This window comes from Nothobranchius furzeri, chromosome 11, assembly GCF_043380555.1.
Source record: "Nothobranchius furzeri strain GRZ-AD chromosome 11, NfurGRZ-RIMD1, whole genome shotgun sequence".
In the NCBI taxonomy this organism is placed as follows: Eukaryota; Metazoa; Chordata; class Actinopteri; order Cyprinodontiformes; family Nothobranchiidae; genus Nothobranchius; species Nothobranchius furzeri.
The window spans coordinates 67,111,254-67,139,085 of record NC_091751.1 but is presented as its reverse complement, the minus strand read 5'-3'; the positions used below and the strand labels follow the sequence as shown (position 1 = coordinate 67,139,085).

The window sequence follows — 27,832 nt, the reverse complement described above, 5'->3', positions numbered from 1 at the left end:
TTTTTTGTCTAAATTATCTAGTTTATACTCATGACAACTCTGAGGGGGGTGAATTTTTTTCTCACTCTTCTGTTTAAGTGTATTGAAAGCCTAAAATTCTGTATAATTAATGAGCATCCGACACACGTGACCGCCGCCTCAGACCCACGTGACCACAGAGCTAGCTCCGTGGAAAGGCCTCAGTACAGCCTCGGTCTGGCTTGGAAACTGCTCCGGCATTTTGAGTCTCTGTGTTTGTGTATTCTTCTTTGGATATTATTGGTGCAATTGTTGGACAAAATGACTTGCAGTGGTATTAATTGCACTAATAGAGCGTCCAAGGAGTCTCCACTTCATTTTTTTCGGTAAGTTAAAATCTATATTCGTATTTATGTCACTGCCACCTTTAAACTAGCTGAGTTTACCGAAGTAGCTAGCTAACTATCAGTTTAACATGTAGCATGTACTGTTTAACCATGAAATTTAAATGTAAAATACGGTAAAATAATTAATAGGGCATATTTAGATGGGTAATAGGGTAAAACCCAGTGCATTTAAGATAAAAATGGGTTGAAATATGACGGAGCGCTAAGAGGGAGACTTCTGTGTCCAATCTTCCATCCGGTAATCCCCAGCGGTCAGGCCGGGCAGCCTGACCGATCCGGCGCCTACTTGCTGCGCGGTCTGACCGCTCGTGGAGTTTTTCATGTCTGACTTTAACCGCATCTAATACTGTATTACGGCGTGAGCGCAACTGCGACAACTTAATATCGATGTGTAAGCAGCCTGAGTGGTAGGGTGTTTTCATCTGAACCCTTAAAACCTCCAGCAGGCTATGCTGCACTATTGACGTGTTAGCGCGCGGCGCTAACAACTTAGCAACGTGACATGTCTCTGAGAAAGCGTAAAACACGGACGCTTCTTCTGAAGCGGAAAATAACACTTCTTCTTAAGCAGATCAGGATGTCGCCTCGGCTCGTTCACGGCCGAGCCGGACTGAGCTCGATAACATTGACCAAGCACAGCCACTGGGTCGTTGTAGCTGCCACCAGGCCTGCTGAAGGAACTCCAGCGGGTTTCATCAGACTCGTAAAGTTTCTTGTTTTTGCTGGGGATTTCTGTATTTTACCGCTCCCTCCTGCAGTCTTCCCCTATTAAAATTTAAAATGTGTAACTTTATGTATTGTGATGAATGACTAATATTCGTGTAAAACTAAAACGTTAGGCATTTAGGGGGAAAAAACAAAATAATAAACATTATACAGATGTCAAATAAATCAAACTGTAATTAAACTATATATTTTCAAAGTCATATAGACAGCATGATGGTTTGTGTGATCCGCGCGGTTTCACTTACACCCCTTTAATGATCAGGCTGTTTTTTATTATTTTTATCAGCTGATAGCAGTTAAAATTATGGTAAAAAATACTTTTATCTGTTTTTGATAACTTAATGCCCAGGAAGAGCATCTTCTCTAGACATTAAATATAACCCAAATGTTTTATTATGAGCAGATCTGATGAAGGTGTAGACAAGCAGTCTGCAAAGTAAAACTTGTTTAGAGTCCAAACTCTTACTAAAGCTTTTGAAAAGAAAAAATGGTTGAATTTTGAGAAATATCCACAACAGGGGAGCGAGACCTCTGAAAAATGTAAATTTTCTCTGAATTCATAGAATAATGTGAAGATTCTGGGAAAAGTTGGGATTCTGAGATTAAAACGTAAATCTTTCTTATCATAATTCTGGCAGTTTTTGTGTCCTTCTGCTGTGGAAAGTCGTGCAACATGAAGATACTGAGAAGATGCTTACAACCTGTATTTTTATTCCATCCATAAATAAAATCATGAGCTATTTTTTTAATCCAAATTTGATCCAAAGGGCCATCGTTGGTTCCAGACCCGTTCTAGAACATTCCTCTAATCTTAAAGTCATCATCAGTTTCTTCCTTTTAACAAATATTTATTTGTTCAAATATTTAATATTTATAACTGGAATATTTGTTCCTCCCTCTCCCACTGCAGTTAGTCCTGTCCTGCAACCCTGTTTTTGCAGCTTAGTGAAGCCAACCATCACTAACCGGGGGGTGGTTTTGGACCCAGAGATGCGGATGGACTCCCACATTAGCCAGGTGGTTAGATCCTGCTTTTCCCGGCTTCGCCAGCTACCAAAGATGAAGTCCATCCTGAAAGACGTGTCATATTTTCTCCCCAAGCCGGACCTGACCGTCATGTATCGGTCCAAAATAGTGTGATGATATTGTGTTTTTTGTACATAACAGACTTTTTAACAGACAAATTTGTCGCATTCTCCTACACCTCTTCACGGGCTCGCCACAGTAAATATTCTATTTGGCGAGAGATAAACTTTATTGTATTTATCCTAGTGAATCTATAATTAAACGGGTAAACTAGTAGCACCACATCCAACATCAAAGAAAGTAAAATGTTACTATCAGGAGAGGGAGAATGTTTAAGTGGTTAGCAGCAGTGTGCTAGTCGATGGCCCCCTCCATGAGGCCACCACAGCTCAGCAGAACGTCGTTGTAGCTTCTTCTGGGGAGAAAAACACTTTGAGAAAAAATAAAGTTAACAGCTGAAATAGCAGGAAAGAATACAGTTAAAGAGCAGATTGTAGAAGAAAGAAACCCCTGGGTTAAACTGGTCTGTCTACTGCATAATGCTGAACTCTAACATGTGTCCTCAGGGAAGGACCTGATTGGTGTCCAGAACCTGCTGAAGAAGCACCAGGCTCTGCAGGCTGAGATCACAGGTCATGAACCTCGCATCAAGGCTGTCACCCAGAAAGGAGAGACCATGGTGGAAGAAGGTAGAGCAGGTCTGGTCCTGACATGTTTCTGAGGTGTCTGCAGGTTCTGGCTCACTTTTTTTGGGTCCAGGTCACTTCGCTGGTGAGGAAGTGAAGACTAAACTGTGGGAGCTTCATGGACGTTGGGACACGCTGAAGGCCAAGGCGTCCCAGAGGAGGCAGGACCTGGAGGACTCTCTGCAGGCCCAGCAGTACTTTGCGGATGCTAATGAGGCCGAGTCCTGGATGAGGGAGAAGGAGCCCATCGTTGGAAGTCCAGACTAAGGGAAAGACGAGGACTTGGCCGAGGTATGGAAGTCCCTTCCTGAGAAACTCCAATCGCTTTTCTTTGCTCTCTTTCCAGTCCTTCATAATTAGTGTTTCTGTATTTGTCATTTCCTTCGGTTGTCTACCAGACGTCGTTGCTCGTTTGAGCGTCTCATGGGTTAGGGGTAGAAGTGCTGGCCTCGCACAGGAAGTGATGACAAACGTGTTCCCGTCGCTCTCATTTCAAACGGTTTACAAGCTGTGATGTGTGTTCCCGCTGCAGAGCAGCCATGACACGTGGCAGCCGGCAGAAGGCTCACGCTTTTCCACTAAACACCCGCAGAGCTGCGTCTGCGGTGAACTGAGCAGGGTTTGTTTTACGGTGGCGGATCCGATTGGACCATCGCTGCGAGAAAGCTCCACTTGTGTCAGACGAGCTGAAGGTTCTGATGTTCTGCTCCACAGGCTCTCCTGAAGAAGCACGAGGCCCTGATGTCGGACCTGTCGGCTTACGGCAGCAGCATCCAGGCCCTGAAGGAGCAGGCCCAGTCCTGCAGGGTGAGTTCAGAACCCTCGGCCCGTCAGAACATTCTTATCCACCACGTTCTAACACCAGACCTGTTAACCCGAACGCAACAAGGTAATCAGCAGGTGCTTTTGTCCTGCAGGACCTGAAGGCCAACGAGTCCCGCCTGAGGGACATCAACAAGGTGGCATCTGAACTGGAGTCAGAAGGTCTGATGGCTGAGGAGGCTCCTATGGTTCAGGCTCAGGTGAGCGTCACCTGTCTGCAGCAGCTGGTCCCTCTCACTTCCTGGTTTAACTCTGCTCGTCTCTGTTTGTAGCAACAAGAACATCTGGGTTCTGCTCCTGGAAAGGTGCATGTTGTCCTCCGCCTCCACCAGAACCAGACGTGGTGTTTATGTTACCACTCATTTGTTTGTTTGTTTGTTTGTTTACAGGATGAAGCCGACTCTAACACGGCGTCACCCTGGAAGGTGAGTTCATTCAGCTGATCAGAGGTCACCTCTGATGGCAGCAGTCACGGCCGACCGTGCTGACATCACACAGGAATTCAGGTGACCCGGCAGGCACCAGGTGCTGGTGAAAGTGGGGACATGTCAGCTGGTTGCCATGGCTACAGTTATCTTTATGCATCTGTATGACTGCTGACTGGTGTGTGTTTCCTGTGACCTTTGACCTCAGACCGTACGGTTGGGCGTTCAGACGACGGCTAACTTTAATTCCATCAAGGTAAGAGGAAGCTCTTCCCTTCCTGTCTGAGCGATCCGTCTCCAGGTTTCTTCGTCCGGCGTCCAGCCCGCTGGCGTCCACCTTCATCTCACCTTCATCTCATCTCACTTCATTTATAGTGCAATACTTTCACATTATCATTTTCCCACACTTCTGTATACCTGTATTTTTTTGTTTTTCAATAAAGAATGACAAATTATTTAAGTTTGGTTTTTGTTGCACACAAATATATATCTGTAAAAAATATCTACAAAGCTAATGTTTACATAACAAGTATGATTGGGTTTTGCAATACGGCACTCAAGTTTATTTTAGTAAGATTTTCAAACCAAGTAAAGTTAGTAAAGAACACATTTCTATTGTCTGCTAAGAAACTGTTGGGATTTAAAATGGGCCTGTTGTACAAATAACTTGTAAATGATTATTCCTCACTTTTGTCTTAACCAAAGAAATTCCAGTAATTGAGCAAAAACATTTATTTTTAACACTACAGTTTATAAAACAGGGCACAGTGTCGGCACATGTATGTATGTCCATGGTCCGCCCCAACCAAACCAAGAGACACAGACGTCAGGGAGGCCAAGGTTGTCTCTGCAGCTCTCTGGGCACCACGCCTCACTCAGCTGTCTCCAATGATCCAAATGGCTATGGAGGAAAAAATAACAGGTTTGGCCTAGCTGTTTAAAGTACAAAACCATTCATGAAGTGGTCAAGACAAGTACTTGGTACTTACACTTGCTGCTTTGTGTAGCTGACGTTGACACACAGGCTGCCATGGTGACCTTTTAATAGATCTAAGAAAAAAATGTAATAAAAGAATGAAACTTAAAAACTCCCAGACCTCATGTCATATTTACTAATCAGCTATGGCTGATTTGTTTGGATCACAGTGAGTTACACTAATTCTAATATATTTTTATTTCTATTATACATACATACTTTTTAACTGTTATTTTCACATGACTGTTATCAGGCTCTCTTGTTCTGGTTCTGATGATAACTCTGTGTCTTCCAGTAAGTTATCTTGTGCTTACTTAATCTGTATAATGTCTCTTTACTTTTGGTAAATTGTACTGAGTCCAGAATAAAGACTAGCTGGCTGTACAAGATACAAACAAGTATTACGTTTTGGAAATATATGAAACACCGCAGCATCTGTTAGAGCCTGTGGCGGGGTGCTGAGGGCCGGCTCCAGCCCAGGAATGAGCTCTACACGCCGGCCGGGAGGGTTTCAAACACCGCCATCCTCTCCTCTGCTGGCTGTTCATTCTGTTATGGTTACCGGTGCTTGTGTAGCAATGTGAAACGCTTGGTCTCAGATTTTGTAAGAAAGATAATAAAATATCCCCCCAAAATACGACTTAAATATATTTTCTCTTCTTCATGATACATTTAATGGCTGGTGCGACTCAGGAGTGATAGCGCCGAAAAAAACTACTGAAAACTTGCTCAAAGCAAAATGTTTTCATTACGGAAATAAATTATAAACTTACCGATTTAAAACTTTTTTAATACAGGTACTTCTCACGAACAGGCGCAGAAAACCTCCACCTAAACTCCGTGTGAGGTTCAGGTCGATGGGTGTTCCAGTTAGCTCCGGTTGGGTTGAAGCTAGGTGGCTACATCCGTTAGCTCGGCTCCCACCTCCGCTTTAGCTTTGGGTTAGCCAGGGTTAGCTTCAGGTTAGCTCGTAGCTAGTTCGCCTGGGTGTCGTCACTCGAGCCCAGCCTTACAGCCACACCCTCAGCGCCTCCTCTCTTCCCTTTTATGGAGTTGTCTGGGCTGGACGGAACCTGTGACACGGTCAAAATGGCGGTGGTGGCCACCTCCCATTATAGACAACAAACGTGTTATTGAAGCCAATGGAATCCGTTTGTCCAGTATTTACAGTCTATGGTCCTGACCAATCACAAGCTTGCGTAATCCGTCTCGTTCGACGGATGTTTAAAAAAGTGCTCGACTCCGTACGTACTTGCGTGCGTGCCTGTCGGAGCCCTATGCAAGAACGGGTAATGGCGTTGCGTGTCTCCGCACTGACGCAGACGGAGAAGCATAAATCAGGCTTTACAGTCGACCCAGCTTGACCCAGCTGGGAAAATGTGACCTTTGTCACAAATTAGAGGCCATTCGTGACGCTACATCTATCAAAACAACACTCACCCAAAAAGGAAGAAAGATTTTATTGGAAAACATTTCTTTACCTAAATTATACCAAATTTGCATGTTTGACATAAAAGGAAAGAAGAACACGAACAGAACATTAAATTAGCAGTGAGAACCAACAGATTTTCTCATTCGGAGACTTAAAGCTGCCGGTGGGATGTGGGGTTTGTTTTAGACTCAAGCCGGACCTGTGAGTGCCACAAATGTCCCAGAGTGCTGCTCTGTTTTCCTGTTTATGATGTCACGCAGAGTAATGGGTAAAAGTCTGTCCTTGTCCCTCCGAGGAGCAGGAAACAAGTCCACCACCGTGCAGCTGGGCTTCGGACGCCTGCGTCTTAACGCCCGCTTCTCTGCACGGGATTTGGGTGGAGGGAGCCCATCACAGAGACGAGGGCAGGCAGAGGTGATGCCACAGAAAGACGGGTCATCAGAATGAGATGATGCCTCTGAGCTACCTTCTGATGGCGAGTCTCTGAAGGCGGGCTGGAGCAGCTGTTTACTGAGAAGAGCAGCATGTGTCCTGACGGGTGCATGGTGGCATCCAACAGCTCCATTACTCAGTCCAGGAGAATCTTCAAAAGACGGTTTCAGCGTCTCCACCTTGTCCAGAGGTTTCACCTTACGCCGTCTCCTCTAAGCAGCAAAGAGTGGAGTCAAAGGGAGGAAAGAAGGTTTGTGTCAGATCTAAAGGTCCTCTTACATCCTCTCAGAGCAGGCAATTCCACCCACCTTCCTGTTGGCTGGACCAAGACTCTGGGTCTCCTCTGCATGTAGGACTTCTGGGCCTGGAAACCAAACAACCAGGTGGAATTCTTGTTTTTACCCTCTGGGGTCCAGGGTGTAATTTGCCATTTTTGACTAATTTAGAGTTTTCCTTTGTATTTCCAAAATAAAAACCATAGCCACTGCCTTATGTGGTATCGATCTTTTCAGCACAACCTGGACTTTATGAATTTATACTTATTCTTTATATTTGGACATAAAGGGGATGCATATTAGACCTTAAATCACTCAAAAACATAAAATCTGATCAGAAAAAAGTTGTTTATTTTACTGTGAAACCAACAAACATTTATGACGAATGTTTTTTATAATTTAGATTCTTTATAAAAATATGAATCAATTAGAAAATAACAAATAAAAATTGTTAGCCCTCAGGGGTTCAGGGTGTAAATCACCGTTTTTGACTCATCTTGGTTTTTCTTTTGTATTTTCTAATAAAAACAATAAATATTGCCTTATGGGGTATCATTAATTTCAGGAAAACCTGGACTATCTGAATTCTTACTTATTTTATTAATTTGGCAATAATCTACATGCATTTTGGAGTGGGGAGTGGCTCTGTCTCACGCCGCGGGGATCGAGATCTGACAGCTGCGCGGCGCCGCCCACTCCTCTTGTTGGATCTCTGAGGAGCTGGATCTCTGCCTTCATCCTCTACCTCATCATGACCCAACTCTTCTATGAGGAAGGATGGATCTGCCACATCGTCATCAACATCCTCGCTGTTTGCCTCAGACTCTGGCTGTGAGTCTCCGTCCACTTCCTCTGCTTCCAGTTCAAAAAACAGCCGTACTATCTGCACCGCCTGGTGGACATTTATCCTTCTCATCATCCTTTATATAAGCCTAATAGAAGCCTACTAAACTGCAGAGACAATATATCTGTCCGGATCGCTCCAAAATATGAAGTTTACCGTCAATATCTGTCTAATTGCTTGTTGTTACCCCGTTCGCGCCACTCCTTTCCCCGCCAAGCGGCTCCTTTTTGCGCACATCTCGTTACTCGTGTGGCCTTCCTCTCTCTCTCAGCTACATAACGATGCTTTTTATCAGTTGAATATGTGAGACGTCCACCAACAGCAAAAGGATCTCGTGTTTTTCTGTTTTTTTTATGTTCACAAGCACAGTCCCTCTCACGGATTACTAAACTGCTGTTTTGACAAGTTATCAGATTGTCTAAAAATAGGTAGTTTTTTTAGTTTAGTATAACTCCGCTTTTACGTTGCCTATTAACAAAAAACTGGGGTGTAGTTTATAATCTCCTTTTTAAAGCTGAACTGAAACCGAAACTCAGCGAGGCGGAGTCTTGCTGCTACAGCGTCCCAAATCAGACCTGTTCAAAAGACGCTGATACGCGTCTGTGGACCCCAGAGGGTTAAAGAAACACGGTGATTATTAAATAATTAAAGCAGATCAGAAAACTACATAAAGGTGTGGTTATCAGCTGGATTCATAAACAGTCAGGCTGGTCTCTAGTAGGAATGAATGCCTTGTAAATCGTAATCTGGGGGAAAAAAAGCTCCGGTGTGCCTGTTTGGATGTAGAAGTCAGCTGGAAGAGAAAACAGCTTCAGACGTCAGGATTTGGACTCTTATTTCCAGATATTTGGACATCTGATTGGCTGAGAGCAACCTGACTCTACCACTGCTCTGCAATGTTGATGCTCTATCTCCACTCACAAGACTGAAGGAGTTCTGCCATGTGGTGGAGTTTCTAATGCTAACGGTTAGCTTCTTCTAGCCAAGACGTTTTCTGTTTCCTGGACGCTAAACCAACAACAGCCTTCCCCGTTGAGAGTCAATATCGGCACGGAGTCCACGGATGCAAGTGACAGTGTGACGCACGTCTGTCAAGATTTTCTGATCCTAGAGTTTCACCGTCTACCAGAAGCTAATGCAGGAGATAGGTGTAGGAGACTAAAGTTTCCGATTCTGTGATTCCAGCAGAAATTTGGTCTCTGTCCCTAGCCAACAGCTGCAGTGAGAAACCGATTCATGTTCCATATCCTGTGGTTGGTGATGTGATGCACACCTACCTTCAGTGGAGGCTGCCTGGAAGGCCTCGGAGTGTATGAGAGGATAAGAAGCACTCCGTTTCAGACCGGTCTCATCGCAGAAGGAAGACTGCCTGCTAAACAAACAGTAACCATTAAGTAGAAGAACATTTTATTCATATTTTTTCCACAAACAGAGCTTCTTAATCAATTTCCCTCTGGGATTAATAAAGTATTTTTGAATTTGAATTGAATTGAATTCTGACCCCTTCTTTCCACGGAGCCGTCAGCAGCGCGAGTCGGCCGCGTCTCAGGAGCAGCATGTCGCGGCCTTTACGCGCCGGTTCTATTTTCTACGCGCGACGCCTCTGAAACGGGTCAAGTTCGACATTTTTGGGGAAGGAAAGACAGGAAATCAGATGCGGAAATGGAGCGAAGCTCCCGAGATTTTCAGAATAAAGAAACGTGCTGCCTTCCGGTTGCTTTACTTTAAGAAAAGTTGCTAACTGTGCGTCCCCGTGAGAAGTTATCACCTAGCTAGCGGTCTCCTTTGTTTTTCAGGTCCGTATTGGCGATTATAAAACGGACAGAACATAAAACACAAACCTTTTGGAGCCATGTTGTAGTTTTCTCCTGCTTGTTGTTGTGTTTACTGACGAAGTCACTCGTGTGACTTCGTGCTCGGTCGGTGACAGCTGCTCCCCTGCTGCTTCGCGTCTCGTGGGAAGGGCCGAGCAGCAGCTTACGCGAGCAAGACGTGCTGCTGCAGTAACGTGCTGCTGACGGCTCCGGTGGAAAGAAGGGGTGACTGGGGCAAAAGGTCATGCCCTACCTCTCAGGTCTGCAGCTGCTGTAGCTCTTTGGGTTGGGTGGATCGGGTTCTGCGCTTGAAGGAACTGTGATGCGGCACTGGTTGGCACACAGCAGGAGGCCGAGACACAAACACAACACGAGAGAAAGCAGCAGGTAGTTCTGGCTGTCTGAGACCTGGAAAACAGAAGCTAGTCATCAACATTAGGTGTGCTTCTTAAAACACACACACTAGACCAGCACACCAGATCCCCAGCTGTTTGGATCAGGAGCTCTGCTGGAGCGGCAGTAGATGACACAGATCCAGACCGGATTAAGCCGGTCGTAAGAGGCTGAGAGATGTAGAAGGTGTTCGGCCTGCAGACGTGGATCTACCTCCATCTGCAGCTGGCTGACTCTAGCAGACAAGTTGAGAACGAGCTGAGTCACGTTCTCCAGCTGACCCTGCAGCAGCTGAATGGATTCAGTCTGACGCAGATCCTGCAGACATAAGAAATAACAGCTGGGTTTCGTATCTCTGCACTTTTACAACAGGCTCAGAATATTTCTGTTTCACTGGACAAAAGGACCAGACGAGTCGGACAGGAAGCACACCTGCTCCTCTGCTATCCTGGACGTTTTCTGGAGTTTAATGATGGTTTTGTTAAAAGCTTTCTGCATCTCCTCCATCTGCTTTCGGTACCTGTGATTATAAACATGGGAAGGTCTTCAGACTGAGGAGTTCCTGAGCCAGAGGACCCGCTCTTTTCTCATCATAACTTAAAGAGCAAGTCACCCCCAAATTAACTTTTTTTTGCTGATAAACTAAATAAACGAGTGTCTAATCGTGCTGCAGACACGTGTCGTCAATAATTTGGCACTTCAGTGCATCTTAGTTAAAATTTAAATATTCTGCCTAAAACTGGCAGTGTTGTGCCGTCGCCAGGTAAAAACTCTGCACTGTATTCTAATTTAAATCTGCCACCGCTATTGGCTTAGAGGTACTGTATGCTGTGATGTCATATGGTACATTATGATGTCACAATGCTGTCGTGAGCCTGTGTGTGTGTATTTGTTAGCGGCTCCGCCCTCTCGGTCTGCCAGGCAACAGCATTTGTTGCATTTTTCAAACATGAAGTGAGAGTGGAGTTAGACTCTGGTAGGGGGTGACTTGCTCTTTAAGGAGCCTCACCTCTGGCTGAGCTGCTCCAGGTAGCGCCCGCTCAGCGACATGTTCACCTCCAGCGCCTTGATGCGGTTGTTGAGTCTCATGAAGACGGACTCTTTCTGGTTGGACCCGTGTAGCAGATTCCCGTTCTGCTCCGACCCGTTAAATGGCTCTGCGTAGATGTCTGACAGGGACGGAGGGGGGGCGAGAGAGGCGGTTGGAAAAGGCGGAGGAACCAGCGGACCGTTGCCTGCCGAGGACGCAGAGATGTCCTCTGTGTTGTCCTCCGTTTTCGTATCCGTGACGACCACGTGATCAGCAGGGGGGCGAAAGTGGGACACAGTGTCTGCAGCAGAGGGGGGGTCTTCAGTGGAAGCTGGGGGGGTCTCGGAAACAGGTGGTGGCTCAATGTGATGCTCTGAAGGAAGAGTAGAGGTGGAGGGGAGTAGTGGAGCCTGAGATGTCTTCTCCTGGACAGTGATGTTCGTTTCTAACTGAGGGACATCATTGTGAGGTGCTGCTGATTGGTCCACTGAGACGGAGACGCTGACGGAGACGGAGCAGCTGAGAGAAGCTGTAGGCTCCACACGCTGATCTTCAGCCAGGCTCTCCTCTGGCTCCGGCTCCTTTACAGTGTCCTCAGAGGACAGCTTTGGTGTCTCCACAACAGGGACAAATGGTGTCTCAGTGAGACTGGGTTTAGGGAGGTTCTGAGTCCGACTGGGCTCCAGGACACTGGGTTCAGTTCTGGAAGCTTCTGTGTTCTCAGCAGGTGGAGACGGCTCTGATGGGACAGCTTCAGTCTCCGGCCCCAGCTCAGAGGACCGTTCTGTTTCAGGAAGCCGATTCTCCTCAGGACCACGTGGCTGGAGCTCAGAGCTAGGGTTAGGGGACAGCTGTCCAGTAGGGGTCAGGGTAGATGGAGGTCCTGGCTCTCTGTCCGCAGCTTGGCAAGTTCTCTTTTCGGCTGAACACCGCTGCAGAACAAGGTTCTGGAAGGAAGCTGCACACGAGCAGGAGGAGGAACAGGAGCAGCAGACGTTCTCCTGATTCCTCGTTTCCTTGTCTTCATCCTGATCCTCTTTGTCCAGAAGAATGATTGTAGAGCTGATCGGTTCCTCCTCCTCTTTACCTAAGGGAATGACTATAGTGTCCTTCGGCTGGAGGAGCTCCTGCACCCGCTCATCATCACCACCACGGACATCTTCATCATCAGTATCAGCTGGTGTCTCGGCGGTCTGAGGCGGAGGAGAAACAGGCTCATCTTCAGAGTCTGGACTAGAGAGAGAAGAGCTGAATTAGATCTGAGAGTGCTGGACTAATCTGTGCTTCAACATTTATCTGAAGTTTAGAAGGCTGCGCCGACAGGATTAGACCGGGACAGAGGATCGGCGAAACTGTAGCTACAAAACAGGTAAACAAAACTGTTTCTGTGTTTAAAAAGAACGAAAGCATGGAATTAGAACCACGACACAGCAAGAACACACCTAAGATGTTCAAAGAGAATGATGGATTGTTTTTAAAACAGCGTGAAGACTGCTCTCAGAGCAGGCTGTAAAGGACTTCAGATGGAAACACACCAACTATGAACTCGATACCTGTAAAGTTCACGAGGCATAGCCAGCTCCGTTTCTTTTTTGGCTAAACTCAAGTGGCCGTGGCGGCCATCTTGAATTTGGTTGACTCCAAACATTCACCAGCTGTAGACGAACGTCCAGCTATATCGTTCTGAGAGTTTCGTTAGAATCATCTCGATGGTCCGCGAGGTATGTTGCCAAAAAACACTCGTGCCACATGAAACGAAGGAAAATCAATAAAAGACGACTAACTGGGCGAAGAGAGGAAAACGTGGCTTTTGTGAAGGCAAGTAAGTAAGTAAGTAAAAGTTTATTTATGTAGCGCCTTTCTCAGATATAAATCACAAAGCGCTGTACAACATGATAAAGATCAGGGCAAATACCTCTAACCAATAAAAACATCAGAAAAACAATAGCAGTGATAAAATAGTAAATAAAATCATGAGTATAAACAAAGTGAAGGTGTGAACAAGAACAAAGCCATCTTTTAGAACATTTAGGGAGGGAACGCCTGGATGAAAAGGTGAGTTTTTAGATGATTTTTAAAGACATCTACAGTGTTAGAGAGACGGAGATTTGAAGGTAGACTGTTCCAAAGTCTGGGTGCAATAGTCTGAAAGGCCCTGTCCCCTTTGGTTTTCAGTCTGGTTCGAGGAACAGCCAGGAGGTTTTCAGATGTGGATCTAAGGTTCCGAGAGGTGGTGTGTGGGGATAAAAGCTCAGATAGGTAGCTTGGAGCCTGGTTGTTAAGAGCTCTATAGGTCAGGACTAAAACTTTAAACTGTATTCTATATTCTACCGGGAGCCAGTGGAGGGACTGTAAACCTGGAGTGATGTGAGCTCGTCTGCTGGATTTGGTTAGGAGTCTGGCTGCTGCATTTTGGATGGCTTGAAGGCGTGAGAGGGAGGTTTTGCTGAGACCAGTAAAAAGAGCGTTACAGTAGTCTAAGCGTGATGACACAAAGGCATGGATGATTTTTTCCAGATCTGCAGTAGAAACCAGTTTACGGACTTTTGAAATGTTTCTCAGTTGAAAGAAACAAGAGCGGGAGATGGTTTTGACGTGTGAGTCTAAACTTAAAGCTGGATCAAAAATAACTCCCAGGTTTCTAATGTTGGCCTTGGCTGATGGGCAAAAAGAGGCAATTTCCTGTCGATTTGTGGCTGAAGTTCCGGGGGTGCAGCGATCAGGGTCTCTGTCTTGTTAGCATTGAGGACTAGGAAGTTGCTGGACAGCCAGTTACTGATCTGGGTCAGGCAGAGTACAAGGGTGGCCAGCCTGTCCAACTGGTGTGGCATAAAGGACATATAGAGCTGAATATCGTCAGCGTAGATGTGGTAGGAGATGTCTGGGAAAGACTGAATGATGCCAGCTAGAGGAAGAATATAGAATGCGAATAGTAGAGGCCCTAGAACTGAACCTTGGTCAAGGTTGGTCAAGGTCAAGTTGTTTCGTGCTTTAATACATTCGCAGTGGTCTCAAGCAGGACTGAATGCCTTGTACGTTGTTCTCTGGAGAGTCTGTTTCAGCACGGAAAATTCAGCCAGAGGAGCAACTGTCAGAAGGATCTGGACTCTTACTTCCTGATATTTGGACACCTCTCCTCTGATTGGCTAACAGCAACATGCCTCTACCACGGACTCCATTTGCTCTGCAACGTTGATGTTTTACCTCCACAAATAACACAAGCCTGGAGGAGTTCTGCTGTGTGGTGGAGTTGCTAATGCTAACGGTTAGCTTTTACTAGCCGAGACGTTCTCAGCCTTCCCCGTTGTGAGTCAAGATGGGTAAGTCCGTGAATGTTAACCCTTTAAGCGCCAAAGTCGCAGAACTGCGACAAGCAGCAATGTTGGATTTAATAAGCCACAGCAGCAGAAATGAGCCCCCGCGCAGTTAATACGTTACACTGCGGGGAGGCAGACACCTGTAACTTCAATCCAAGCAGCATTTGTGGGTGTGTTACTATTCAAACTTTTCGAGTATTTAGAACTTGAACCCCGCCCACCAGTCGCTGAGCCGTGGGGCTTGTCAGAGCAGTCAGAGCGAGTGAGAGTGAGCGAGTGGTAGAGGAAAAAAAACGCAATGCCGAGAGGAATGTTCAGTGCTGACGAAGCTCTTCGTCTTGTACTGGCAGATTCGGATTCGGAGGAAGAATATTTCCTGTCCGAGGATGATCTGCCGTCTTCTAGCGAGACAGAAAGCGTGGCTTCAGCGCGCAGCAACAGAGAGTCCGTCAGCGACGACACGGTTACACAAGCAGCCCATCCAGCCCTTATCTTGTCCGATATTCCGCGTCGGGAAAAGAGACGTGGCGGGAGGCTCGTACCGGGTCTGATCCTTTGATCCACCGTGCCAGGGGGGAGGGGGGATGTGGTGGCGGTGATCGGGCCGGTGAAAACTCCGCTGGTGATCAATTCAGCCCCTATCTATCTATCTATCTATCTATATCTATCTATCTATCCATCTATCATCTCTATCCATCTATATCTATCTATCATCTATCATCTCTATCCATCTATCTATCATCTCTATCCATCTATCTATCTATCTATATCTATCTATATCTATCTATCATCTCTATCCATCTATCATCTCTATCCATCTATCTATCTATATCTATCTATCTATCTATATCTATCTATCATCTATCAATCTATCTATATCTATCTATATCTATCTATATCTATCTATCATCTATCATCTCTATCCATCTATCTATATCTATCTATATCTATCTATCTATCTATCTATATCTATCTATCATCTATCAATCTATCTATCTATATCTATCTATATCTATCTATATCTATCTATCATCTCTATCCATCTATCTATCATCTCTATCCATCTATCTATCTATCTATATCTATCTATATCTATCTATATCTATCTATATCTATCTATCATCTCTATCCATCTATCATCTCTATCCATCTATCTATCTATATCTATCTATCTATCTATATCTATCTATCATCTATCAATCTATCTATATCTATCTATATCTATCTATATCTATCTATCATCTATCATCTCTATCCATCTATCCATCTATCTATATCTATCTATATCTATCTATCTATCTATATCTATCTATCATCTATCAATCTATCTATCTATATCTATCTATATCTATCTATATCTATCTATATCTATCTATCATCTATCATCTCTATCCATCTATCCATCTATCTATATCTATCTATATCTATCTATCATCTATCAATCTATCTATCTATCTATATCTATCTATATCTATCTATATCTATCTATCATCTATCATCTCTATCCATCTATCCATCTATCATCTATCTATCTATCTATATCTATCTATCTATCTATATCTATCTATCTCTATCCATCTATCTATCTATCTATCTATCTATCTATCATCTATCTATCTATCTATCTATCTATCTATCTATCTATCATCTCTCTAGCCATCTATCTATCCATCTATCATCTATCTATCTATAAATGTGTGCATATATATATATATATATATATATATATATATATATATATATATATATATGTATATATGCACACATATACAATAACAATTATAAACAAAATAAACCAAAGACAGGATGAGTGAAATGTGTTCATGAAACTGAAGCACCAAAAACCGTGTTCTTGATTGATATGCAATAAACATAACAAAATACCAATAAAGTAATAAATATTATATATATATATATATATATATATACACATAGTTATATATGTCTACATAGGAATATGTATATATGTATCATAAACAATAACACTAAGAAAATAAGACAAAAATATTTAAAAAAAAAACAACAAAATCTGCAAATGTGATGCAATCCAATATGGCTGCCACCTGATGACGTCACAATATGCAAATTATTATTATTTTTTTATAATAATATGCAAATTATGTGAGTGAATTTGTTCCTATCACAAAATTTGGCTCGTACTGAAGATATTTCTCATTTACAATATTCCTCTGTCTCTAACCAGATTTAAGCTACAAGCTCTTTAAATAGTGATGTAAAAAATTCATATTTTACTGAAAAACTATGGCACCTAAAGGGTTAAGTGACAGTGTGATGTAGATCTGTCAGGCTTTTCTAATCCTAGAGTTTCACCATCTATTTTCTATCAGAAGCTACTGCAGGAGATAGGTGTAGGAGACTATTTTTTCAGCATGAAAAACTTAAGAGTGACAGATTTATAATAAGAAATAATAAAATGGTTTCTCAGTAAACCAGCCCTTTACATAAACACAGTTGAAATAAACCAGCTGTATATCCTACCAACGGCTGTAGTGGTTAGGGTTGGGTGTAGAACAGGGAGCACTGGGCTTTAGAAGCTCAGGACCAGTACTCACGCTGTGGAGAGGTCAGTAGCACCAGGAGTAGCAGTGGGTTCAGGTGACTCCGACATGTTGACTCCCAGAGACGAGAGGTTTCCTTAGAAAAGCAACAGCAAACCTCACTCAGCCAATCACAGATGAGAGAAAACTGAAGACAATAGGACACGGCCTCTTGTCCATACCTGGGCTTCCTCCCAGAACATTGACAGCTATGTTGTTCACCATGTTCAGAATCACATCTGAAGAGAACATTTACACAAATAATTATTCTGCGGGTTTAAAACAAGCATGGTCATGTTTTAGAGGTGAAGGTGTGTTTGCTTTCAAACCTTTTGCTGATCCAATCAGATTCTTAGCTTCTCCAGATGAGACTCCAGGAGGATAATCTGTAGGAAGGATGAAACATCTTTATGGGTGTGACCCCACGGGGAAAGTTGATTATTGAGCAGGATTGATGGTTTATCCCTTGAGGACCACGTGGCAGGGGTGAGGTGGTGCTCACTCCTCCCCCCGCCACACAAACCCAAGGGATAAACCATCAATCCTGCTCAATAATCAACTTTCCTCGCGGGGTCACACCCATTAGGACAGTGGGAGGGTTAAACATGACCCAGACCTCTACAGCAGACCAGGGTTTCTGTCTCACCTAAATCATCATCCTGATCATCTGGCCTCTCTGAAGGATCAGCAAACTCCTCATACTCCGCCATCATGCTCGTCCCAAAAACCCTGTCGGAGGAAAACAGAGCAACATCAGTTGGACGCCAGCGGGGACAGGAACGAAGGTCTGCTGAAGCCCGTCTCTCTAGAAGCAAACAAGTTAACTCATTCACTGCCAGCCATTTCCTGATCAGTAAAGCCCTTCGCTGCCAGCGTTTCTCACCGTTTTTAGTGTTTTTTTTAAGAGTGACTGTTACGGACGCTGTCCGTTTTGTGGCTTCAAGAGGGACTCAGCCTCAGCGCTCCTCCTGTTCTCCTGGCTCCAGCTGAGCCAGGTGTTAACAATTCCACAATCAGGGCTCCTAGACGAGCTGGGGGCCGTAAAAGTGACAGAACGTTGCACACTAGGATGATGTCGACGCCAAAACAACCAAAACAAAGCAGAGTCTCGCCTCTTACATCAGGAAGACTCTGCGTGTTTCGAGCATTATCCGTTCTTTCATAATCCGTTGCTGAATTGTGGACAGCAGCGGCCCCAAACGATCTCCCAACACATGGATTTTCTGCTTCCTGATCACGTAACGTGTGACCTACGCAGATGTAGATCGGCTTTAGAGATGAGATGCTTGTTCTCGCGGTGCGGGGGCTCGTCCGACGCCCACACAGTAAAAACATGCACTGGCAGTGAATGGTTGGCTTTAAAATGACGACTTTAGTCATCAATGGCAGTGAATGAGTTAATAGAAAAGTGTGTGTGTGTGTTACCTAATGAGACTGAGGGGGCAGAAATGCTCTGAGCCAAAGTGAGACAGCAGCTCCACCTGGAAACCATGCAGGAGTCAGACTGCAACTGGGATCATTTACAGTTCATTTATGAATAACTCCACACAGAAATCATCCCTCAGCAGCTGCCAGTGAGTTACTGCATCAGTCAGGAAACCCAATCATCAGTGGATCATGTGACAGAAGAACAGAGCCTGGTGGTGTGTGTGTGTGTGTGTGTGTGTGTGTGTTTGGATTTCAGACAGCTTGGTTAGATCAGGTTCTGGTAACTGATTAGTGTGTTAGGATCATGTGTTTTCAGATCACCCCACCACAGCAGAGCAGGCTAACCTTTATGTACTTGGTGAACATCTGAAGCAGAAGAAACAGGAAAGAACAGAGAAAAACAAACAGATTTAAACAGGCATCCATAACAGGACATGATGGCTGGCTGGATCTTCAGACAGAACCACGAGGAACAGAGCTACATGCTGAGCAGCACTAGCTAAGGCTAGGTTCACACTGCAGACAAAAGTGCATCAAACCTGATTTGTCCCTACGTGTGATCCATATTTGATGTTTTTGAGACAGTCTGAACAGCACGGATCTGATTTGTTCAAATCCGATGCAGGTCACTTTCATATGTGGTACTGAACCAGATTAGCATTAGGTACCGAATTTGGTACTTTTTAAGGTACCAACCAAATTCTACAGTACCGACTGAGCACCGATTCACGTCATTTGAAACGGTGCTTCGTTTCGGTACCCGTCCTTCATAACGAGAACTTGCCTAGACAGCTGCGCATGCGCAAGAGCGTTATGTCGTCGGTCGCTGCGAGCCAGTTGTAAACAGAGCAGCATGGTAGAAAGAACGCACGCTAAAGCTTGGGTCCACTTCACTAAATGTGATGGGTAACTGGGTGATGATGAAACCAGCGACAACGATCTAAGTGAGACATCCTCATCTTAATCTGCTCCGGTAGGTAAATAAAATGTTTAAGATAACGTTAGCTTGATTTGTTAGCTTCCGTTTCGCTAATGGTGCGTTCGCTTTCTCCTCGGAACTCCGAATTTCTGACTAGAAGAACATGAACGCGCTCTAAAGTTTGGCTTCACTTTACTAAATGCGACGGGTGATTGGGTGAAGATGAAACCAGCGACAACGATCTAAGTGTGAGGCATCATCGTTTTAATCTGCTCCAGCAGCTAAATAAACTGTTTAAGATAACGTTAGCTTGATATGTTAGCTTCCATTGCTACCATTGTTATCAGCTAATGGTGCGTTCGCTTTCTCCTTGGAAATTCTAACTTCCCAGTAGGAAAAATCAAATGAACAAGGATGGCAAAAGGAATGAAGATACACAGTAAATTTAGTTCACAGTAAAGATGTTTGCTTCAGTTTAATTATCAGCTTATAAAACTACAAGGACGATGTTAAAATACAAACAGTTGTATGTTATTTATCGTGATATTTATCAAATATGGTTATATATTGAGAAAAATATATATTTAATTATAAAAGATAATTAAAATATTAAACACTCAAAAGTATCGAAAATTGGTACCGTTAAGTACCGGTATCGATTCCTAGGTACCGGGAATTAGTACCGAATCGATTCAAATGTCAAAGGTACCCATCCCTAAATCAGATACATATCTGATGTTTTTGTGACGGTCTGAAGTTTTTAAACGGTCAAGTGGCATTAAATCTGTTCCCTACGTCACTGATGAATAAGCGGGGGGGGTGGGGGGGTTCCAAAATCTCCAAACACAAAGTTACTAAACTCCTGACCCAAATGGTCAACTTGTTGTTTTACATCAGCAGAGGAGAAACAAGGCGTGGAAATTTATAAAAAAAAACAAACACAAGAAAATCAAACCCACCTTCACATATTTTGCATAAAGGTGCTCGTCCAATGGGAAACTCTGGACTGTGCGTTCGTCCCTGGCGTGGAACGTTCCCAGCTTCAGCCACTTGTTAGTTGGGTACCTGCAAACAACAAGAGTGGGTTCAGAAGCAGAGACGTCTGGAAGCTCACAGATCCAGACAGACAGTGTACACCTCTTAAGGCTGGTTCATACCGGTCGCTGATGGAGACCAGGAAGTCTTTAGGGGTGGAAGAAAAAAGCTCAAAATTAGCGATGTCCAACTGTTTCAGCTGGATGGGCTCACAGAGCTCAATGATAAACCTGAGCAAGAAAGAACAACAAACTCTAAACTCCAACGTTCAGGAGCAGCGAGGACGCCACACAGAAGCACCTACCATACTTTGGTGCTACATGGGTTTAACATGTACATGTCCATGTTCTCCTTCAGTATGGAGGAGGTGCTCTGCAGAGGGAACAACAGACTCAATATGCTGTCAAACATTGTTTTCTAAAACCAGAGAAGAAGAAAGACCTTAGCCTCTGGGTTAGCACCGAGGATCTTGGCTCCACACTCCACAGAGGCGTAGTTGTTAAAGTTCTTCTGGACTTTCTTCACTGGGAGGGAGGCGCCGTTGCTGGAGGTGTGGGTGGACTGGGCTGTGAAGGAGAACCACAGAGATCCTCTCATAAATGTCACCTTTTAACTGAAATAAGAAGCAGGGACCGTTCTGGTCTTACTCTTCTCCTTCTCCACCTCCATCATTTTACGCTTCCACTCATCAAACGTGGGGATGTCCTCGGGGTCTTTGCTGCTCACAGGGGGGTCCGTGTCTGCAGTGCCGGGGGAACTCAGGTCCTGTCAGAGATGAGGAGACTACGTGAGGTGGGACGCTTCCCCTGGCAGAAACAGGAAGTAGCTCACCTGAGTGCCTCACCTTCTCTTTCAGTGTGTGGGACATGTTGGCTTCCAGATGCTTGGTGCTAGGAACAGCTGGAGGACTCAGTGGGGGGGCAGTGTGGGCTTTGGTGCCTGCAGTGTGAGCATTAGAGGTGTTCTCCAGAACCAGAGGAGGGCTGAGGAGGTAACGAGAGCAAACGTTCAGAGAGCAGCTGTTCTCCGATGGAACCTCTGACGGGTTTTCCTACTTCATGCACCTGTCGTCATCATACGGGTTGGTCCCTTCGCTCTCGCAGTCAAAGTCAGAGACCTCAGCAGCAGCTTCAGCAGACACATCACTCCTGTCACTGAAACATAACGGCAAAGCTTTTAGCAGAAAGGAATCTTTACCAGACTCTGAGCTCCATGTGAGAACTCCGTTAAAGACAAACGTGTGAGGTCACAGCAGCCTGCCTGCTAGGGGTGCTGGGACCGGAGTCAGAGGGGGGAGGACAGTCCTCGTGCCGGCACACGGATGTTTCAGGACTCTGCTCAGGTGGTGGAGCTCCTACATCTGCCTCCAGAGCAGCTGTCTCTGCTGGAAAGTCCTGATGGAAACAGACACAGAGATCCACACGGAGCGCTAACCAGAGCTAACGGGCTGAAGGAGAAGCAGCTCCAGAAACAACCAATGAAAACCTGATGGCGTGTTGCATTTGGAAGAACTTTAAACACAGAAGATTCCTGCAGGTTTCATCATCTGAGACTCGTGTTGTTCTGACCCCGGGTTTCCACGGGAGCCGTCAGCAGCACGTTACTGCAGCAGCACGTCTTGCTCGCGTAAGCTGCTGCTTGGCCCTTCCCACGAGACGCGAAGCAGCAGGGGAGCAGCTGTCACCGACCGAGCACGAAGTCACACGAGTGACTTCGTCAGTAAACACAACAACAAGCAGGAGAAAACTACAACATGGTTTGTGTTTTATGTTCTGTCCGTTTTATAATCGCCAATACGGACCTGAAAAACAAAGGAGACCGCTAGCTAGGTGATAACTTCTCACGGGGCCACACAGTTCGTAACGTTTTTTAAAAGTAAAGCAACCGGAAGGCAGTACGTTCTTTATTCTGAAAATCTCGGTAGCTTCGCTCCGTTTCCGCGTCTGATTTCCTGTCTTTCCTTCCCCAAAAATTTCGAACTTGACCCGTTTCAGAGGCGTCGCGCGTAGAAAATAGAACCGGCGCGTAAAGGCCGCGACATGCTGCTCCTGAGACGCGGCCGACTCGCGCTGCTGACGGCTCCAGTGGAAAAGGTTCTGTTGACCACAGCGGTTCCTATCAGCAGCTATGACGTGCTGCTGCAGTAACGTGCTGCTGACGGCTCCTGTGGAAAGCTGGGGTAAGCCTCAGAAATCCTGCTCATTTAGAAACATTCTCCTCAAACTGTTTCCTATCCATGTGCTGTGTCACCTGCTCCAGAGCAGAGGGACGAGCGCCTCCCACTTCTTCATTTTCTGGTGAGAACTGAGCAGGCAAGTCCCAGACTGGCTCAACCTGAAGGTGGAAGGAAAAAACACAAATACATCACTGTCATAGATGTAAATCACTGTTTAAAAGGCAAACATTCAAATGTGATTTTCACTCAGTGACGAACCGCCACCTTCTGATGAGGCGCCTCTTCCCCAGACTCCTCCTCTGACGGGACATCCTGGGAGGACACGGGCATCGGGGCCTCTGGGCCCGGCTCCAGACACCCAACATGACAGCTACAGAACCTGCAGATGTGGAAGGAAATCTTTAAGTCCCACAGCTGTTTCACACAAACTGTTATTTACAAAAGCAGAAGGTTGTGGGAGCACGCTTTTGTTCTCTCTTCAGGAGGTGAGTCACAGAAAAAGCCACAGCCATGAGAAAGTCCAGGTGGGTTGTGCCCCAACATAACATGTTATCTTATCAGTGTGAGAACACACGCCTGAACCTAATCTGCACCACACTAGTATGAAATCCCGCGATAGAGCTCTGAATGGTTTTATGACTGCTGCCAACTTTACACCTGCTTAATATGTGACCAGGTGTGTTATTCCTAACATCTGTGGAAAAACGGCAACTTCCACATATCTAAATGAAATCCGCGTTTTGATGTGAAAGACACACAAACAGAGAGAGGGGGGGGGGGGGGGGGCTTCAAGTCAAAACCCAGTCCCAGCTGAGGAGAGGCGGTAAGAACCAGTAACATCTGAACACTCGGCCACCGGGACTCACAGCGTCGAGCTTCTCTCCATCTCAGGACCACAGCAGGGTTGTCAGCAGCTACTTTTGCACAAACTCGTGAAAAATCTAGGCTTGGATTTCAGCTAATCCAAGGTTACCTGAGTTCTGATGTTTTCAGAGTAAACACTCAGCTGGTTCAAATGAAGGCGTTGCTAAACTCAGCAGCCATAATATGAGGAGGCCTCAAGGCATGAAAATAGTGTTGAAACATGGAGGAAAACTGGATGGGCTGCAAGGTTAGCGCTGTCGCCTCGCAGCACGAAGGTCGCAGGTTCGAAACTCGGCTCGGCTGCGGCCTTTCTGCGTGGAGTTGCGTGCTCTCCCCATGCATGCGTGGGTTTCCTCCGGGTACTCCGGTTTCCCCCACAGATCACAACACGCCCTACAGGTTATACAGGGTATCTGCAGGTTTAAGGGAGCCAAATTTAAGACTTTTTAAGACCTTTTTTACGGCCACTTTGACCAAATTTAAGCTACTTTTTAAAATTAAATTTCTGCTATAATTTCCAGCTATTGCCTGGAACTGGTGCTAACCACGTCGGGAACGTAGGATTAGCCACCCAGTTACCATTAAACTTGCACTTCCCCATGGCGCAAGCTCCCACTAGCTTAACCAGCTAATGTGCTCATCTAAATATAGCCCCCTTTCACAACCAGCTGAACGTGTACGGTTCCGCTTTTGCCAATATTATACACAAAAATGCTGAACACTAACTAGAAATTCACAAAAATTTCATAGAAATAAAATAATCTAGTTTATTGGGTCTTTGGTAATTTAAGACCTTTGGAAACTGTATTTAAAGATTATTTGTCATTTTTAAGGATTTTCAAGGCCTTAAATTGGGAAAAGTAAATTTAAGACTTTTTAACACTTTTCAAGGACCCGCGGATACCCTGTTATAAATTGTAAGTCGCTTTGGATAAAAGCGTCTGCTAAATAAATAAACATAAACTGGATGGCTTACTGTAAAACACAAAGACTTCAAGCTTGAATTCAGCATCTTGAGAGCAGGTTAGGTCTGAAAACTCACGACACACAGCCATCACTTCCTTCACAGTATCATAGTGATTTCAGGACAGCTAACCTAACATCACATGTCCTTTACACTCACTGGCCACTTCATTATTATAGATTTGAGTCTATTAAAGTGGTTCTGAAGGCAAGAGGAAGTCCAACCTGGTATTTGTCAGGTGCACCTAATAAAGTGGCCAGAGGATGATTGGCATGGATGGTACAGATGATGTGCTGCTTTTATAGAGTCTAAATGTGGCGCAAAGTACAACAGTGGAAACTTTTAAACAGGCTGAAAAGGTATTTTAGTAGTTTAATACCTAAAACTGCTTCTGTTTCAGAGTCAGAGAAGTCTAAACATATTAATGTTTTATTATGGTTAGTGTAAGCATTCTTACACACGCCTACAACATGTTTACCTTATTACTAAAATAACACATGCAGTATTATTTTATTTAATGTGTTACTTATAAATAAAAAGATTATAAAGAAAATCAAGGTACTGACTCAAATGTGTCGCTAGTCAAAGAAATGCATCAGTGTGGACAGGTTGGTAAAATCCTGAAAGGGTCAATGGATCTTCCAGGATTAAACATGTTAGGCCTTTACATTTCAATAGACCTTAACTGTATCTGATACAAACTTAAAGCAATGCATGGGTCTTTGCAAACATCTCCAACACATTTCTGACTAGCATATTACATCATCATGCCCTCCCTGCTGATGTCAGAGGATATTATGATGTCACTATCCTCTAACATCATGGACTGAGCTCATAATAATCTCTCATTATCTCTCTCTGCTGGTTTTACTGAGTTCTAACAGACACAAAAACTAACTGACAGGATTAGGGACATAACTGTAACCCAAGAAGGGTTTAATCCTGTCTGCTGGTGAACCCAAGCCCCTGGTAAACATCAAGTCTTCATTTTAACCAAACAGGTCGTAGTTATGGGTGGTCAACAGCCAGAGCAAAGTCACCCAGGGTGTTGTTGTTAGGAGCTGCTTACGGTTCACATAAAGCACCAAACTCAGCTTAAGCACCGATGTTATGAAGTAATCCATGATCATAGGTCAACTCGTTCCTCGGCTGCCTAGAGCAGCCTCCGAACACGAGAGGCTCACTCCTCCCAACAGGTCAGAAGTCAGCCAGGTGCCACATCACAGCTAACGTCAAGCTAGCCAACAAACTACTGCCATGTAAACAACAGAGTCGTTTAACAAGCTCGCCTTTATTCGCAGCGTCTGATAATCTAAAACACCATTTAAATGAAACGTAGGAAGCAAAACTAAACTCACCAACAAACTACAGTTACACTTAGCCACACTGACAGCAGGATTCGCCACAACAGTCGTGTCATCTTCATCCCTCTCCTGTCGGGACAGACATCCTCTCACCACATTCAAAGAAACGTTTTCTTTTTAGTTGTTGTCTTCACCTGCTGCGTAAAATGTAAACTCGCGGGTGTGTTCTGTAAACCTCACACATAATAATAACGCATTCCCAGGTCTAGAGTAACACTAACGGCTGTTTCCTGGCTGGCTATAAACAACCTGCCACCAAAACCCAGTGCAACTAACATCCAATCAGAAAGCAGTAATGCTGTGACGCAGCTCCAACTCTGGGAGCGCTCGTTTTATAAAACCTGGTCAAGAGGCGCTAACGCAAGTCATCTATCTATCTATCTATCTATCTATCTATCTATCTATCTATATCTATATCTATATATATAGATATATACATATCTATATATATCTATATCTATATATATATCCTCTATGAGGCTTATCTACTTCAAAGACGCATCTGAATGTCGTCAGCTTGGATAGTTATAATTTTTTTGAAGTGAGGAATAATCACGCTTTGGGTAAAAGGAAAAGAACAGCTGATGAGAAATAACGTAACCTTCAATAAACAGTTGTTTTGCTGACTTTTTAAGCTGTGAAAGTATTCTGCGATCATTTTAAACTCATATCGTGCACTATTTATCACCTTAAAGGAAAAAAAAGCTGGGTTTGTTATAGTAACTAAATATAAAGAAATTACTCATTGACACGAGGTATCGCGAGAGTAATGTGTACAAACAGCAGCTTGGCTGCAGAGATCCCTCAGATCCGAGATCTGTGTAAGATATCTGTTAGAAATAGTGTAAGTTTGTTAACCAATTTGTGTTTTAACATTCTGTTGTTTTTGTACATTAATCTCATAAAGACTAGTATTTGCACGTTTTAGTGTAATATTTAAACAAAAGAAACATCGCATTGCAGTCTTTTACGAAAGTAAAAGCATTTTCACCTCTCGACAGTAGAGGGAGCCATTTCCTTAAATCTGTAATTTTGAAAGCCTAAAATGAAAATTCACTAGGACATCAAGGCTCAACAACAACAACAACAACAATAATAATAATACTACTACTACTAATAATAATCCAGAAGATTGTACTTCTCGGAAGTGCCCACATCATCAGAAGGACGCTTTCCATAAACTTAGAAGCATGGATTGATTCTGGCACTTCAGTGAAAGCATACAAATATACAAAAAATAATAATAACAATAATAATAATAAAAATAATAATAATAACTACTATAAGCATTAATATAGTAATAATAATAATAAACAAATAATAATAATATACTGAATGTATGAGAGATGAAGAACTAGTATGTTTGTTTCCACTCTACAATAAGAAAAAACTGTCCTTATTAAAGGCTAATAACAGGTCAATGCTATTTTCAAAAATAAAGCTGTGGACTCTTCATGAACCATTCACATCCATTTACAATATTTGAGATATAAAATAGCATCAACTTTCCTGGAAAACAGTGAGTTAACATGTACCTGTATCAGTACTTAATTGGTGTTAAATGGGCTTCGTGTTATGAATTATGAATAGCACAAATGAATAAATATAGTGACAAAGAGATCCATTCTGCCCACTTCACCCCTGCGTGAAGACTAAAATGCCGGAACATCTTGTAAGGTTGTATGGGGAGATGATGGAAGGTTTGGTTGGTATATTTCAGAGTGATGGGAATGAGCTAGTTAAGAAAACAGAAGGAACCCATCATTAGATATTTTGGTAACCCTAAGATTGTGGTGGTACCATAATCTTGATCAAGGTACAGCTGTTTTATGTCCTCTTCAATTCATATTACCATCATCACGTCTCCAAATCAACATTTTCTTATTTGTTTTGCCTCCTGATCAAATACAACAGCTCTGGTTCTGACCAAGGTCTGCAGAACCCCAACAGTTGCTCCAGAG

At 44.1% G+C, this 27,832-nt stretch overlaps 2 protein-coding genes and 1 long non-coding RNA gene across 12 annotated transcripts; 1 reads left to right on the top strand and 2 right to left on the bottom strand.

The window, feature by feature from the left end:
* Window positions 1-201: 201 nt before the first annotated feature.
* LOC129163907 (spectrin alpha chain, non-erythrocytic 1-like) lies at window positions 202-4,566 on the top strand. 6 transcript variants are annotated; one of them, XR_011515511.1, is made up of 6 exons: window positions 202-344; window positions 2,002-2,108; window positions 2,689-2,806; window positions 2,877-3,094; window positions 3,518-3,610; window positions 3,721-3,739. XR_011515511.1 is itself a non-coding variant. In XM_054743352.2 (6 exons), the coding sequence occupies exons 2-6, from the start codon at window positions 3,545-3,547 to the stop codon at window positions 4,334-4,336; spliced, it is 318 nt and encodes a 105-aa protein (XP_054599327.1). In that variant the 5' UTR covers window positions 2,891-3,094; window positions 3,518-3,544; the 3' UTR covers window positions 4,337-4,566. The 6 variants fall into 6 exon arrangements, 3 of the variants coding, with proteins under 3 accessions (XP_054599327.1, XP_054599288.1, XP_070397868.1); XM_054743352.2 differs by lacking the exons at window positions 202-344; window positions 2,002-2,108; window positions 2,689-2,806 and adding exons at window positions 3,898-3,930; window positions 4,015-4,050; window positions 4,259-4,566 and having other exon boundaries at window positions 2,891-3,094; window positions 3,721-3,825; XR_008563734.2 differs by lacking the exon at window positions 202-344 and having other exon boundaries at window positions 1,551-2,108.
* A 201-nt stretch (window positions 4,567-4,767) lies between these two features.
* Window positions 4,768-5,922, bottom strand: LOC139061873 (uncharacterized). The gene is made up of 3 exons (XR_011515513.1): window positions 5,800-5,922; window positions 5,040-5,100; window positions 4,768-4,951 (listed from the first exon to the last, which is right to left on the bottom strand). It is a non-coding gene; the product is annotated as an uncharacterized lncRNA (long non-coding RNA).
* Window positions 5,923-6,469: 547 nt separating this feature from the next.
* LOC107384381 (SUN domain-containing ossification factor) lies at window positions 6,470-26,086 on the bottom strand. Of its 5 annotated transcripts, none has more exons than XM_054742858.2 (24): window positions 25,866-26,086; window positions 22,938-23,058; window positions 22,754-22,837; window positions 21,764-21,897; window positions 21,559-21,657; window positions 21,348-21,486; window positions 21,151-21,268; window positions 20,945-21,069; window positions 20,808-20,875; window positions 20,626-20,733; window positions 20,428-20,533; window positions 18,895-18,915; window positions 18,547-18,602; window positions 17,768-17,850; window positions 17,451-17,507; window positions 17,304-17,360; window positions 17,137-17,218; window positions 11,226-12,479; window positions 10,649-10,736; window positions 10,430-10,534; window positions 10,077-10,231; window positions 9,287-9,381; window positions 7,199-7,254; window positions 6,470-7,102 (listed from the first exon to the last, which is right to left on the bottom strand). In XM_054742858.2, exons 1-24 carry the CDS (start codon window positions 25,931-25,933, stop codon window positions 6,647-6,649), a joined length of 3,735 nt encoding a protein of 1,244 aa, XP_054598833.1. In that variant the 5' UTR covers window positions 25,934-26,086; the 3' UTR covers window positions 6,470-6,646. The 5 variants fall into 5 exon arrangements, with proteins under 5 accessions (XP_054598833.1, XP_054598914.1, XP_054598987.1 ...); XM_054742939.2 differs by having other exon boundaries at window positions 9,287-9,378; XM_054743012.2 differs by having other exon boundaries at window positions 21,568-21,657.
* Between the last annotated feature and the right edge of the window lie 1,746 nt (window positions 26,087-27,832).